Raw genomic sequence first — 18117 nt, forward strand, 5'->3', positions numbered from 1 at the left:
ATAGTATTCAATATTTATTCAAACATTTTCCATATTATTTACATGTTTACTTTACACAATATCCCCTTGTATTTGTTCACAGTCATTTGTACTTACATTGCAAAAACATTATTTTTAGTTAATATTTACAATTTCTGTATGCCAAGTTAACGTAGTGAAATTACATTTATAAAGTTTACATATTGATGCGCTGTTAAAACAATGAAACTAATTGTATATGACAATGAATACATCTAATGTAACGTTATCAGATTAGCAGTTTATTACATTTATTAATGCCATTGGTAATTTTTATATTTGAATAATTCTATTAGATTAAAAAAAAGTTCATTCATATTGCTATGTATATCTATATTTATCGTGTACTTTAAACAAACCACATATCACAAAAAAATATTAAATAGATGTTTTATGACCTATTGCCGAATGCACAAAAAAAAAATTACATTATGGCGTTTGAGTTTTTTTTCCACGACATTGACAATATTAATAATCATAGTGGAGTTGGGAGAGAACGGTATTCCATAAATCATGGGCTCAGAATTTTGAAAATAATTTTTTTGGGATGTACAAGTATAGAAGGTGCCAACTCAAGATATTACCTTAACGGACTGAAATAAACTAAAAACCATTGTCCGATGATTCTATTGTCCAAAAAATATAATGGTTTTTCAACAAAAATGTAACCATTGAATGGAATAAACTCGGAGGTGTGCACTGGACTTACTAAATCAATTTGACGGAAAATAAGTTAACTACAGTGGACACAAGTCTGGTAAAAATAAATTTTCATCATCTACTGTAGTAAATGTTAATCCGTTAGAGAAATTAAAATAAAAAAATGTACACAATTTACGTTTATTTAATTGTGTTAGTTTTGTTAGTTATTGTGTTTCTTAATCCCAGATTTCTTTTATTTTGACAGTTGATTTAATTGTTTATTGATTTTTAATATTATGTAATTTTAACTATTATAGATACTGTGTTTTTCTATAATTAGTTTGTATTGTATTACTATGTATAATATGCACATATGGTTTGCACTTAACCGATAATACTGGCAAAGGAATCGTAAAGTGAATATAAGACCTAAAACTTATCCCCATGATTGAAATGTCTCATTTTTAATGTATTAAAAAAATACACAAAATGTTAAAACTATGCGAAATTAAACTTACACAACGATTTGGGCATGCATTTCGGAGACTCATCAACATGTATATACTATAACTAACATGCTAACACTAATATTAATATTATAAATATATAATGTAGTGATAATAAGTCACATTTCTGTGAACAATTTACATGGCATAAATAACCAGTGCCTGCCGATATTCATAAACCAATTTTTGGTGTTCACTATTTTCAAAGATCATTGCGTATACACTGTAGTTTCTGGGCGGCACTGATGTCAAGTGGTAAAGTTAAAATCTATACTTTAACTTTGGAATCTTTCTTATAAAAAGATGTTTTTTTCCCAAACGATCAAGATCTGCCTCACTGTGTTCCGGTATTTTGTAACAGCCTACATATTTTTTAATTTATTATAAATAGTGCTTTAATTTATTTAAGTAACGATTTATGATAAGTATTTAAAACTTAAGTCGGTACAGCTTATTATAATTTTGTATAAATAATTTACTATTTATTAAAACACAGATTGGTAATCGCTTATCGTATAATTGTACACCAAAGCTACAATATTACACGTCATATAATACATACGAAATGTTGTGAAACATATTATTAAAATCATTATTGTTTTATAGTTTATACAATAGCAGGTACCTTTTATCAGTTAATATTATATAGTGTATATTATAATATCATAAACTTAAATATTTTAAATTTTTGTTCAGACATTATTTCTTTTCATAATTTTTCAATTATTTCATGCGGAAGAGGGTGACTATTTTCTAGACGTCAGCTATTTTGGCATGAAATATACCCCCAATGCTTTTTAGACACGATGTGACAAATTTTAACTGAGAAATGACAAAATGGCGATTAACGTCATTCTCTAGATTTGTTCTACCTTTAACTAGGTATATTAAGAGAAGATTATTAAAGATATCCTAATTATTAAAGATATTATTAAAGATTATTTTATTTAAGAGTAGATAATGCTCGGTAGATAATATTCTCTAAATTTAGGCTTAAAACAGCTAAAAATAAAAATGTATAAATAAATGTAATAAAAATTAATTTTTTTAAGTCAGGAAACTAATTTGTTTTTTATCTCTATCGATCATAAAAAAAATGTTCATAGAATGTGACAGTCTTTTCATGGTCATAATAATAATTAGTTTATCTACACTGCTACAGAATATACAGCATTATAATTTTAACCTAAACAAACTACTTAACTTAATAATGTGGATATTTTAAAACTTATCGTAGTTAGTAAATTAAGATGATTATTAATTTGAATTTTTAATTTACACAATAACAATAAATTATTATTTTAATTTATTTAACTTTGTTTTTGAAAACATTTTTCAATAATATTTCATAATAACCGTTGATCATATTCAAGTTAAGATAATTTATTATTAATAATAATAACTTCCCCAATTATTGTTATGAATTGCTCACTTTCATTCAATGTAATTAAGTTTAATTTAAAATAATTTAAAATATAAGAATGTATTCAAAGTTAATAATATTAAAAATTTCGTTCAATTTATTATATTATGACTAGGGCTGGGATTTGTATGAAATGTCGTATTTTTCTTATGTTTTAAAATGTAAGTCCGTGCCTAACTCGATGATGTATTTCAGGGAATTGAGATTTTTTGAATGGGATATTAGTTTATTTTTTTTTTTATACATTTTTATTTTAATATTTTAACTCATTATTAATCTCGTTTTCCAAGTTTTTAGAAAATATTTTACGATTTATTTTTGAACTAAACGTACATTGTCTCTAAAAATGAATTATTGTAATAAAACCAACATATTGGCAGAGAGGTAAAAAAAGATCAGATAAACGTGTTGAACGTGTTTATACGGTGTTATTCATCTAACGTAAGACACTCGTTTTTTTTTCAGAAAACACTAATGGTTTTGAAAATCCGTAGTACAGATCAAAAACCTTTAGTCAGACATGTACCATCAGTTCGTTTAAACTAATTGAAATTACACTAATGGTGAACTCTGTTGAAACAAGTATGCAGGTATAAGTAGATAAGGCGCCTACGTCGTTTTTCCAAATAATTACAATGCATTTTTGTTTCGGCCCATAGTAAAGTGTTTGTCGAGTTTTTGTTGGCCACAAGTTTAACATTACCACGTGGCTACACAAATTCTGTTCGTATATAAAGTACTAATGAAAATTTAAAATCAATGGTCAACACAATACCGCTTTTGATAATAGCACAGCATTTTGTATCGGCGAGTAAAGGTACCTACCAAATTATTAATAACGTTTTTCTATCTCTTTATTTTTCTATTTTAGTTTTTTTTTTTTTTCATCACTTTGCTCTTTCTAAAATAACTCATTAATTATGAAAACCATGTCGTAGAACACATTAAAGATTTACACTCCAGACCAAATATACTTGTACAATAATAGAATAAAAATACGCCTGTTTAAATACAGGCCTTGATCATGATTTCAATTAAGCGAATTACAAAGTACTTTAATGTACTTTTCGCGTAGTCGGTGGCACGGCTGCAGTTTATGCAGCATAGCCAGAGGCTGCATCCGGCATTGTATTTACATTATAATATGTGAAACAAGAAAAAACGCATTATACGAACAATAAACACAAAGGTCAAACTGCTGTGCTAGTACTATATAGAGCGTTGGCAAGTATTATAAATACAAATCAAGAAAGACTGATTATAATAATAATATACACAGATATTTTTTAATTGTTTTTCTTTTATGCGCTAAAAGTTTCAAAATCAAATATGAAATGATATATTATGTTCCGTAATCCATGTTTGCTGTAGGTACTTCTTGTATTTGTTACTAGAAACTAATGAGTTATTTTACCAAATAAAAATAACTGGTAAATAATATATTGTGTTTCATTATTATTATTATTAACCTGTATTAAAGGAACTTTGCACATTATCACATCAACTATAAACACCGTTTTTATTTTTTCAAAGTGTAAAATATGTTTGATGTATTTTATTGAACATTTCGCCGAATTAAAATACAACTATTTTAACATGATATTGCATCAAATAAAAATCATAATTTTTACCATTTTTTCCTGTCACTTATTTTTAACCATAGTGTTTTGTTAAAACAATGCTAATTAGTGCAGTAGAGTGCCTTGGGTGCAGATGATAAACACGATGTTCCGTCCATGTGTAAGGCACATAAAAAATAAGAAATATTTTTATAACATTTTCAACCCTTTTAACAAAGAAAAAATTCGAAGCATAATGGGAATAATTTAAAAGATTCGAAAAATTACCCATTCTTTACTATAATGCCGGTGTATAATATTATGTGGTCCTGCGGTAAAAATCTGCGACTTCCTATGACTCTATGTTCATAACTTATGTCATTCTCGGTAATATGCCAACAGGCGCAGTACACAGACACAAAACTACGACACAAAACGACATCCGCTTATTAAAAACCATAAACTTTATGAAAATAATTAAAAACTCACGATTAAATGTAGCTGGGTATATTACGCCGATTAAGGTAGATAAGACTATCTGGATTCTCTCAACTATTTTTTTTTCCAGTATTTATTACGTCTGTGTATAGGGGATTTTCATTTATTTTATATATTTTTTTTTCTTAAGATGTTTTTCTTTTTTACAAAATATACGTGGAGTTTCCTTAACGAAAAATAAAAACTGCTTGTGGGCAAACACAAGATAATTGTTTTTTTTCTTCTATTTATCACGACACAAGTATTCGATTTTCTATCATTACTGCGTCGGTTTCAATACGCCAAAGGCTGTATTCGCCCCTATATGTATATTGTTATTATTATAATATTATAAGCAGTACCTGCACATAAGATACAACAAAGGCGACTACAGAGGCGACTGGAGAGATTGCGCTAAGCCCACGTGGCGTGTAGCTACACCTCGTTAATATAATAATATGGTACAATTATTTAATCATTGCAATAACATTGAGCGTGGTAGGAATTGGTTTTTTTTTTGTTCGTTGAATTTCGTGATATGATGCCGTTACCGATCCAATAAACAATAAAATAATATTATACCACAATAAAATATCGTAAATAGCTAACGCGTAATTTCAAAAACGTGATATCATTGAATATATATTTAATAAAAATATTATCGATTCAGAGCACGACAAGAGATCGAGTTCTGAATTATACAATCCTCCCCCTCGCCGACAAAAAAATAAAAAAAAATCCACGCTCATGGTATTCCGGCGGTATTCGGAGCTCCGAGGTATGTCGGTTTAAATTGTCGATACGTAAAATGACAAAAATCACCTAAATCCTCTGATTCCGGGTGTACAGGTGCCCTCAAAAATGTGTAATACCTCTAATCGGGCGCAGCGTTAGCTGTTCTCTCGCATAGTACGCGACCGATATATCTCCGAACCTCGGACATTCTTTTCGTCTCCGTTTCACGCGTAAGCACACATATACGCGGTATAAACCAAGATACAGGTATTAAACTATACGTTTGGGCGAAATGCCACGTCGACGTGTACATATTATATACGTATTGAACATTCCACCTGGCTCGGCGCTGTCGATCGTTTTATATAGACTAGGCGTACCTGTATCTCTTTGGTAGATGGCCAAAATGGTACGTCGTGTCACAACTTGACGATTTGAGGCTTTAACATGTTCTAATCTAGGGATAAGCGTTTTTTAGCATAAAATATGAAGTCAATTATTTTTTCTACAAGTCTACAACACATCCCAGACGTAACACTCGTGTTTTTTTTTATTAATTACCTATAGCGTTTAAATACGATTTAAGTTTTATTATATTGCTTACACTTGCTACTTGGGATCGATTTGACTAGAGTAATTGTAATATTTTAAATATTACTGATCACGTTTCAATCGTTAAAAGTCTCAAAACCATGTTCAAACAAATTTAAAATATTGATTAAAACAAAAGTTATTTGCCAGGTCGTTCTGTTAGACTCCTTGTGTATTATGGTTGGATCATGATAATGATTATGTTTTTCACTAACTCATATAATTACACATTTTATTATATTATGATATCGATTTGAATAAAATGGTTGGATTAAGGTCAAACAAATAATGAATTGAGTCGAGCGTTGATACACAGGTTAAGTCATTGAAATCGTGTAAAATAATATTAATGAGTGGTTTTATACCTATTATAATTTATGCGGATTACGTGTAATTCAATCCACACTGAAATAATTAACCATTAAAATAATAATCGCAGTGGCGCCAAACTCTCAGCCATACTACCTATAACACACATTTTTGGAAATATTTTGAAAATCCTACGGGGAAAACCTTAATTTATTTATTCTAACTCGATCCCATTTTTGTTGTCGCGTGCGTAAACGATATATTATGAATGGTAATGATATGACAATCGACAGCGGTCTCCGTGGTAGGGAGGGGGGGGGAGCGTGCAGGATAAATGCCGTAAACAACTCAACCTCGTGAATATAATATGTGGGGGAAAAAATGCAATAATACATTTCTCGCGTTTTGCAGTATCGAAGGCCAAGATCATCGGCAACACGGAAATGTACATCCGGAGCGGGAGTGACATAAACCTGACGTGTGTGGTGCTGGAAACGCCGGACCCACCCAGCTTCATCTACTGGTACAGGGACAGGGACGTGATCAACTATTCAGGCCGCGGCGGCATCAGCGTGGTGACCGAGAAACAGACACGGACCAGCAGGCTACTGATATCCAAGGCCCAGCCACCCGACACTGGCAACTACACGTGCGCCCCGTCCGCCTCGGACTCGGCCAGCGTCACCGTCCACGTCCTAAACGGTGACTATATATATATGCTGTAATATCATAATGTTAATGCAACATGCGCTGCGTACGTCTGGTAAACTATGAGGTGATCGATTTGAATGTAAAATAATATTATTATACGTTTTATACATCGTAATATAATCATAATATTATCTCTGTGTTATATCGTGTTAAAAACAAGTTTTGACGGTTTTATCACAAAGAATATAGGTAATTTATGTGGTAACTGAAAAAACTAATTAATGATACGTAACTGAAAATTAAAACTACTCGTACTGTAACGATTTATTTTTTAGTTATAATGAACACACCATTTTTTGCGGAAGATTTTTTTATAGGAGATCTATAGATCTAGAGATTTATAGAGGAAAAACTCCTCGAGTATAAAATTATAATAAATTATTATTCTTATTCTTACTGTTATTATTATGTACAAATGTCGAGTAGGTTTCTATTCTAGCCTGTAAATAACGCATTAATGTCTGGTGATATATAAAAGATTTATTTGCATCTAGGTCAATAAATTACAATAATATATTCAATAAAATATGGTAATATATTTCGTGGTAGAATATATTTTATTGTATTATCATAGATAATGCCTATTTTAAACAAACAGTTATGTAATAAATTAGACATATAAATGGCAGTTAATAATAATATTAAATATAATATTATGTCTGCAACCACGAGAATTTAAAAACGTGTTTAACTTTATAATTTTAATTGAACAGCTTTTAAATATATTTTTTTCTATTTCTGATGTACGAAAATGGTTGTGTCAAAGAAATACGAATGACTACAAGACATATCAATATAGTGTAGAATCCAATTCAGAAATATCTTTAAAAATATCGTTCACATTCTCCAAAATAATAAAATACTCGTAAATTGAGTGAAATTGCCTTTTTTTTGGAAGGATTTGGAATTGTTTGGGTGGGTTAATCTCACTTGAGCTCCTCTCCTAATTATTATCATGTGCTATTGTACTGTCGAATAGTTTAACTATACGCATGGATTAAAATAGTAACATTCAACTACAGTCGTTTTCGTATTCAGACAATGTCTACGGTCTACCATAAAAACCTGATGATTTCGATAACTATTTAACATTGTGGCAATTAAAGACGGGTAAAAAAATTAAAAAAGGGTTAAATTTGTGTTTATTAAAAAAAAAAACTCGTATACAAAACATCATGCTTAATTCCGTGGTGTCCTACTATTAAATTGTATACTCGCAGTGGACGCTTCGGATTCGATTAATCCCTTTTTCGTACCGTCATTTGTACCACAAATCGCAGAGACCATTTTTTCCGTGCATCATTAGTCGCGTTTGTTTGTGTTTTTTTTACGCGTTTCAATAACACAATTATTATTATTATAATGGTAACGCGGCGTCCTGGATAGGCAATTTAGCTACACCACAGCCAGTGCGGTCCGTTTCCCGGTGGCTAGTGTAATCATTCTGATATTATATTTGTTTTTTTCCCTTGTATTTCAATAATACAATTATAATAATATTACGATACCCTCACGACGTCAGCCAACTCCCATTAAGCAAAAGTACATCCGAACCGATACCCTGAACAAATCACGTCGTCATGGAAATATGTTATTATTTTACCAATATAAAACGTGTTACGCGTAAGCGTTCGGCGTGCACACGTGACCAATTTCTACAGTAAAAACCTATGGGAAACCTGCTCCGTTTTCGCAATCAAAATGAATCATTCGTCTGGCCTTGAAACTCTGGTAAAGGTACAATAATATATATTATATTGATATTATCAAAACGTGTTGAGTTAACGTCGAATTATTTTTTTTTTAATAAAAACAACAACTACGGCGTCGGTTACGTATAATACCGCACAATCAATAATCGTAATTATTATATTATTATTAGGAGTATATTCATTAGGTGAAATCGGCAAAACGATATTTGACGGTGTGGATAATTGCTAACTATATTATAATATCATGATATAACGTTGTTATAATACTGACTTAACTTAACTGCCTATACATTGTTATTTCTTAATTAATTTTGGCCGCCTCTGAAGACGATGGTGTTGCTTGTGAATTTGAAATAAAATTCATATTACATCCAAACCACGTGGCATTTTAATTGATATCCTTGGACGACCGTTTCGAGTGGGTATTACATTATGTTCCATAATGTAATTCAATGTTTTGATATTATTAGCTCTATATTATTATATTATACGACTGCGATAATAGAGTACTTCTGTGTGGAAATACGTTCGATCAGGGTCGGCATTCGTTCCAAGAATATTCGCTTAAGGCGTGTTTGATCCATGTGACACTGTCGTCGATTGGATTGAAATAGAATCGGGACTCGACCAATAATTGTCGGTTTATTATTATCTGGTATTTATAATATTATATTATATCAACAAATTTAGCTGGTTGTAGCTTTTTGTCATACTTTGACCTTAACGGTTTTCAGCATTTAGTAAAAATGTTCGGAAAAAAACACTAATATGGTAATTTTGTGAATTGTACATTGTAGATAATTGTTGTAAAACATTTTATCAATTTATATGGTTTGACGTTAAAAATAAGTATTGAAAACGGACGAACAAAACGACGTAAAGCTACAATTTGATGGTGATTTTCATAGTCTGAAAACAAAATACAGCTCTACAGTACGATTTCTGTTTATATAAAACCGTTTGTTGATCATTGCAATACCGAAATTACAAACATGAACATAATATATATTATACTGTTATATTTATCTAAGAAAGATGCTCGAAACTCGTAGTCGAGCTACCTACCTTTATTAAAGACAACTCAACAATATCTATAAATATTTTCTCATTCGAATGCAGGTCTTGTTAAATATTATACAAAATTGGATTTATCGAGTAGAACGCACTAACCATATTATGTTCTTTGTCAAATAATCCTAAGACAACAAATATTAAAACCTCTTGAGTATCGTAAAACTCAATTAGCTTTTAAAATATATTTTAGAATAAAGTAATTTTTTTTTCCACACAATTTATAACAATGAAAACATCGTAAAATTCAAATTTTACCATTTCAAATAGTTTTCCGGCGAACAAAATAAGAAACGGCTGTGTTGCATGACACCGGCGTTGTGTTACAATACGAAAAAAAGTAATACTATTATGATAAAATACGTTGTTATTTAATTCCAAGACTCGATCGGAAATATTACACGAAACATATTAAATAAACGATAAATAGTTTTCGAAAAGTGTCCCGTGCACCGTCAATGAAAAACTAGTAACGATCAATTTGAAACGAACCCTCGGAGAAATGTCACGCACTTAAAAATACGCGTCGTATAAATAATATAACGAAACATAATTGTAACTACATGGACTCCGCTTGAAAATAAATTACAACGTCACTATTGTTTCGATTGTTTGTAAATCGACCTATATGTAATATATTATTATGTTATTATGTTATTATGTTATAATATCGGGCAATAAATTATCGAAAGTTTAAAATTACGCAAGTGAATTTACAGAAAATATATTTCACACTACCCCCAAACGAAATACCTACGAACTTATTACTATTATTATTAAAATCATTATTTTTGCTCTATATTACCTATGCGTTCATATTTTATGTACAACTCGACACGCGTATCGAACAAATTCGACAGTAATGACGTTACGTACGGTTAGCAATATTTTCTTAAACGCCTTTAGCATTAGTCTCGTCCTCCGATGTGCAATATATAGTTACGTTCGTGATCCGACACAATGATCATGTAAGTGTTGGATAAACTTTTCGCGGAGGAGACGTCTGAAATAATCGTATCATTAACGGGCGACTAAAATTATATTTACTCGGCGCAGACCCAAAGTAGGTACATCCTTCGGTGTTTGCGTTTATTGAAATATATTGTAAGTGTCAAAGCGTTTTTCGAATGCCCTCCATCACAGGTTAATTATGAAACAACAAAAAAAATAGTCTTACCAAATTACAAAGCCGATTAAAAACGAATTACATGGACGGAAACCTAAACATCCATCCGTTTGACGGATTTCCGTCGAAAAGTCAAAAATTTATAAAAAATCAAGCTCCGTGTCGGTTCGAAATCATAATAATTGTGATTGAAAAATTGAATTTTAATCTCGTGGCTGTGAGTATGTGTGATGCGTAAGTGCTAAAATGTAGTTTTTCATCAAAATATGTGTAAGAACTAAAATAATGTCCGTCGTCTTACTAAAAAAAATTCCAGTTCGAGTTTGATGACTTTCCAATTTCCATGGAAAATATAACCTTTATATTTAAACATTTTAAACACAATCAGAACAAGGTTAACAGTGATTTTCACCCGAGATAAATGATTAAATTGTGCTGACTTTAGATACACTTATTGCAAAAAAATTAACCAATTAACATAATGACAATATTCTATAATTTTGTGAATCGTGCTAAAAATAAAACTGAACATTTTTCTCAGCATTTTAGGCAATTTCCTGCCCCCTCCCCCTTCCGAAATTTGTCGTCCAGTTTAGACATAGGCTTTAAGCATTTAAGTATTTCAATTAAGTCCAACGTCGAAGCTTATATTTCGTTTAACTAAATACTAACTTTTAAAGTTTTAGGAAAATTCATCTGATTGCGGTTGAAGTGAACATTCGATCACGACACCTAACTTGACATGGTTTCTATCGTTGAAAGATTTCATCGCCAGTCGATATACCTTTACTGTATTAATACTGAACGTTTTAGTTTAGTAGTTTATTTGGTCTGTTATCCGATTCAATCCACGGACGTCTCGATAAAAAAATACAAATAAAGTAATTAGAGTGTTTACTTATTGAGTTTACTAACATTTGGATACACTGAATATACTCTGTCTAGTGCTATTGTCCGTCACAGAAATCGAACAGGAGTTTTCAGAATCAGTTTTTCATATTAAATTGTTCTCATGTTTTTATCCCAGCCATCGCTACGTTTTGTTCATCGTCGATGCGTCACTGCACTCGTGGATTCGGTTTACGATTTATGCGTTCCAAAATAATATATTATCGTACTAGTGATGTGTGCGTATTAAAATTTAATCAAAACACCCCAAGTCAGAATAATTACATCACCTGTACAATAACAATGTGCCTAATACTTGTAATAGGCATATTATAGCAGGTGATACATCTGAACACATTAATATTATTGTTGAGCAATCGTATACCAGCTATAATCGTATTTCTGAGTTTTGCGGTCATATCAATCACAGATGCAAAATTATATTGACCCGCCGATTTCGAAAATAGAGTTGAATAATGTATAGCATTTTTTAAACTGGTTTTATTTATTTTATAAGTGTTCGAAAAGTGGGCCAAAGAATTTATATATTAGTCTTAGACACCTAGAAAATCATTTTTACCCAAGATCACTTACTGGGCAGATAAACATTTTAGTTACACATCTATGGAGTTCGACGTTTGAACGCGGGGTATTCTTTTAAATTGGAATGGGTACATAATTTATCAAATAATACGTGCAGATTCGCGAAGAAATGTGATTACGTCTTACACCTACCCAATGTGGTTATTTACTGTGGTTGGTATTCGATACTTTTTTCGTTATTTATTTCTACAATCCATTCATGGATTTCTGTACAATAGGTAAATCTAACCTTGACAACGCGTCAAACGCACAGAGGTTGAAAGATTAAATAAAAGTACCCAATAGCATCATTTATCGTGAATTTCGCCATTGTTTTTTATTTTTTTTTTAAGAAGTTCCCATTTTCATATGATTCCCCAATATTATCGGAGTGGTAAATATATATTTTTCAATAATATGATGTTGGTTAACTACAATAAATTATAAATTATAATATCAATTAGATTTTTCCAATAAACTATTAAGTAAAAAATTAGATTTTTCAACGATATTATCGTGGGGATGGACAAATTCGTACAGATAAAAAACGTCACGCCTTTTGCGACACTCCTGCGTTTGCAATTGCCGCAGTTTCGACCGAAATGTAGATCGGAATATAACATGTTTGTACACATGCATAATACTATGTACTATGGAAATATGTTTTTTTCATACTATTCATATAGTGATGTTTTCAACAATTTTTATCTCAACTGAAGTGGCAGAGGTTATCTGGAGCTTTGCTCGTTTCGACTTTGAATATCGACACGTTGTAACAGAAAGAATGATCAATTCAGAAGAAAAAAAAGTTTATTTTTTATTTAGGTTACCGGTTATTATAAATGTATCTTCGATATGAAGTTAAACCTTGTTATATTTGAACGCGTACTGTGAAATTACAATTCGAGTAGTGAACACAACATTATTTCTACAATCAGTACTAGTATAATAGCTATACATACATCAAGTCGGCCATGGTGGGTGTAACAACAATCACAATAATGATAATTATAGCAATAACGACCTAGATTTATATGCAAATATGTATATTTTTTTAATATTGGAATTAGAACAATTATTATTCTGCGATACAATATAATATAATATAATGTTCTGTAATGTTTTGATTTAAGCGATAACATTTAGTTTACGCTTACTTCTGCAAAATGACATACATATCTGTATAATATTATATTGCAACGATATTATATTATTATAAATTATCATTGATATTTAAGGAAATATTAAATACCATTTATATGTTTTATTTTTAAACTATAAGCTAAAATTTCGTTGTTGCGGTCGTTATTACAACAACCGCTGCGTTTTTTCGTACGTCTTCAAGAACGAGACCGACGGCTCGACAGCTTTTGCCAGACTGTCAATGGGGAAAGTACAAAATTCTTCTTAAGTAAACTATATGTTGATACTTATTTCAAAGTTAAAACATAATGTGTTCAAATGGGCCCCTAAAAAATATAAGCCGGGGGAGGGGCGAAGTCAAAAATCTCTGATACACAGCGAGTGCATTTTTTTCTACAAGTGATAAAATTAACATTGACACTTTGATAGCAGGAGGCATGACTTCCCAGTTCCCCCTTAGAGGGCGCCCTTAAATGTGTTATTATGTTAAAGGTCACATATATCTAGATTGTAAACTTTACCCCCTAAATTTATAGTTTATTGAATATTTTAATCATGTGATATCATTAAAATTTTTTTGTTTCAAAATAATCAATTTGAATTAATGCCCAAGAAAATTACACCCATTTTCACTTTTAATTTATAGTTTTGACTTTTTGTTTTTTTCAGAAAAAAATTTGTTTCTATTTTATTCAAAAAATATTTGCATACCTATAGCTTTACACATGCAGGCCTTCCTAACAACAACAACAACAACAATAATAGTGGCCTGGTGTGGTGCGATGTTTGCCTTCAGTCACAAAAACACGTGTTCTGAAGTCAAGCATCAGCCCGTGCCACTAATTCCCGGACGGGTGACCACAAAGGCTCTAGTGACAAACCCTCGCCACAATATGATATAGGTAGTAGGTACACGCAATATGTCCTTGTCAACCTTATCTCCCCCCCCCCCCCCACTATTGAAAAACCTCCTCAAAATAATCACACGACTCTGCGTATGTTGCGGCGGGTTGATTAGTAAAAACAAAAAATAAAACAATAATAACGACGTTGACTACTTCGGCAGGTGAACACCCGGCGGCCATGCAACACGGCAACAGCAGCAACAGCGCGGTGACCAGGCTGCTGCCGATTTTCCTGCTGTTCGTGTGCCATTCCATTCAGGTGCTGTTGGTCACCGACGTGTACGTGCCCACCCGCGTCGTCAAACTGACCAGATGAACGGCTACGCGCACACGCGATTAAAATCATTATATTATTATTATTATTATTATTATTATTATTATTATTACAACTATACTTCACGTGTACACCGCGTGTTTCAACAATAATTTAAAAGAAAAAAAAAGTAAGATAAAAACATATGTAAGAACGTGAGTCACCATTGTGGGGAAAAAAACCACGCAAGCTTCCACCGCAAACGCCGTACGAGAGCGGCAAGTGTGCAACGATATAATTATTGATATTATAACTGTAGGAAATTACTAATTAACGTCGTAATTATAAAAATGAGACGTACCGTGGTGAAGTGGGTCGTCGAGTGAATTTCTTGATTTTCATTATTTCCACACAATATTACTATCGTTATTATTATTATTGCGCGTAGGTGGTACCGAAGACTTACCATCGTGTGATTTATACCCTCGCGGTGTTCCACTGTTTAACGCTCGCTTGTCGACAATAAACGACGCGTTAAACGAGTGTGTGTGCGTGTGTGTGTGAGAGTGAGGGGGAGGGGAGAGAGGGAGTGGAGAGCGATAGTATTATAATGTAATTTATTATACACACGCCGTATTATTATCGTCATTATTACTATCACTACCGCGGTTCGGGTCGTCGCGTTTGTCGTGGTTCGGGTGGCGTTCGCAGCGTCAAAAATCATTTTTTTTTTTTTTACATACATATAAAACACTATAAATTATTACAATATAGTATTACTAATGCAACTATTACAACATAAGATAACGGAAAAAAAAAATACGTGCTTGTAAATATTTATACCTATCGATGTTTGTTTTCCGTATCGTTCCTTACCGCTTGAGTCTCACTCGTACGAAAATAATGTATATTATTATATTATGATTTATGGTATATACGTGTTTCTGTCATATATATATATATTATTATTGTAAGCTGTAATATCAAAATTATTATTATTATTATTATTATTATTATTATTATTACCGACCCATTGATGTTGTATAGTTTCGTTTTGTGTCTGTGACCTGTATATAAATGTTTCCTATATTATAGCCGTTCTTTTTCTCATAATTGTGTACAGTGCTGGATACTATATATATATTATATAATATCACCTATATAATATGTTATACTTACAATATTATATATGTATATGTATTTGTGTATTGTTATCGATGTCGTTATGTTTTTATTAAAAAAACCAACCGTTCATGCCGTGTCGGGAGTTTCAATTAGATCATTACAATATTACAATATTATAATAATAGTGTTAAATATGCATATTGTATTATCGTTTCTGTTGTGTCGATCACTTCCGACAAATATATATATATATAGTGTCGTTGTAACGTGTAAATAACAAAATATTATAACATAATTAATAATAAATAATATTATCATCACCGTTTTGTACATAAAAAATAATATCAGTAATCACAATCAGTATGTTATGTTTTTGTTTTTGTCTTGATCAAATTATAATTCAAATGTAATAAACGTATAATTAAAATTGATACATGCAATAGGTATATTTTCTTAATTAAATCCTCTTGGGAAATTTCATTCGCAACTTGTGTCCACCACGTCGTACAACAATTAAACGACAAAAACGATTGTTTATTGTGTACGTCGTCGTGGCGGTTAACTATACTTATAAATACAAAATGCTGCAGAGTTTTATACAATTGCATTTGTCTGGTACAATATTACGGTAGAATTAATTTCGTTTGCCATAGATAATTGATTTTTAAAGGGTTTATTATAATATGATGATATAATTGTTTTGTTTCCGTAATAACGCGAATGCCTTGCCACCGAACACACGACGAATAAATACCTTACAAGAATAATATTATTCGAGTGAATGTGCTCGAATTTAATTTGTTTAATTTATAGCCATGTTAGAATAGATTAAAAGATTGGTATATTTATTCACCTTTAGACAACAGAATAGCTAATTAAAGTAAAATAAACATTCACAGTGCTTGCGAAATTTGTTTTTAAAAAGAATGAGTTCAGTCAAAAATAGGGTTGGCTACAAAACGTTAACGGAGATTATTAAAATTCAAACAATTCATTCTTATGGTTATTTATGTTGCACTATATTATTATAGTTGCAAAATCTTGAATATGAACTTACTCATTTCTTATTTAAAGGTTAAGGATTGATAACAAAACCTCACATAAAATAATATGTGTATAAATTATGGTTTGGAATATGTTTTTTTATAGAGCCATTATTTTTTTTTCTTCCTATTTTACATCTTTTATACTTAGCCTTAATTGTACGTGTATAGAACACCATGCAATATTAATATTAATTCGTTTAGTTACAGAAGTTCCTGATGGAGATTGATAATATAGAATATGGGAAATGCAATACAATATTATAGGTACCTACCTAATAAAAATGCGGTTTCTACAGCAGAAAGTTTTATGAATAATATTCTCAGAATGAACGAATAATGTGCGTCTATGAGCAGTATATAAAATATAGAAACAGATAATAAATAAATATCTGAAATACGCCTAGGGAGAATGTTTGCGAAACACTATAAATATATTATAAAGGTCGTAAAAGATAGTCACTCGCACTACGGAGATAAGGACGAGACAGTATATACAGTAAGTCGGTGAACTTGCTTCGGAAGGACACACTACCACGTACAAACACTATAAGTGTACGTAGTTATAGCATTGCTGTAATACTATAAACATTAATTTACAAGTAACGTGATTTTCACTCAATAAATATGGTTATGGGATAAAATGTATTTTTCTCGTTGTAGTTGAGCATTGGAGCAAGTTCGTTACAGTCAAACCGTAGATTCCAATAAATACGTTCGTGTACGTTTTTTTTTGTTTTTTTTTTTTTTTGTTATACCTATTACTTTATTTTTCCCAAAATTCTAGTTTTATCCATTTTTTATTTAAATTAGAAGGTGTTTGATATTGATTTTTTAAAACGAACATAAACTTCATGTGAATAAGATGGCTGTAACTCTTTCAGGTGTACTACTCGAACGGACGTTTAAAAGGCAAGTGTTATACTCTAAGGAAAAAAAACGTATAGTGAAAAAAACGTACTTTTGTAATAAACTAAATGTCTACCTACATCTTTTTGAATTATTATTTTAAAAAAAAACGTCAGTGAAAAAATACCTCACCCTAATTTACTAATACTTGTAGGTATGCCTTTATACTACATCAATATTTTTAAGTTATGGTTTATTATGAACTTCATTAAAAAGTAATTTATTCATTATAATAATATATCACTTAAAAAAAAAAACGATCACATGAATTTGTTTTACTAAAAATAATGTTAAATGTAAATAAATTGAAAACCGTCATGTACAGTTTTGTAATTATTTTATAATTTCATACAATGGTATACTTGGATATTTTTTATTGAACCTATAGA

At 30.9% G+C, this 18117-nt stretch overlaps 1 protein-coding gene across 1 annotated transcript in view; it reads left to right on the forward strand.

Moving 5' to 3' along the window:
• The window catches only part of LOC111029231 (protein amalgam-like), a 341924-nt gene extending 326527 nt beyond the window's left edge, over window positions 1-15397 (forward strand). The window contains exons 5-6 of the mRNA XM_022308184.1: window positions 6672-6962; window positions 14560-15397. Coding sequence (XP_022163876.1) covers window positions 6672-6962; window positions 14560-14714 — 446 coding nt within the window. The 3' untranslated portion in view covers window positions 14715-15397. The remainder of the gene's footprint in view (window positions 1-6671; window positions 6963-14559) is intronic.
• Window positions 15398-18117: the final 2720 nt, after the last annotated feature.

The sequence above is a fragment of the Myzus persicae genome, unplaced genomic scaffold, assembly GCF_001856785.1.
Source record: "Myzus persicae strain clone G006 unplaced genomic scaffold, MPER_G0061.0, whole genome shotgun sequence".
In the NCBI taxonomy this organism is placed as follows: Eukaryota; Metazoa; Arthropoda; class Insecta; order Hemiptera; family Aphididae; genus Myzus; species Myzus persicae.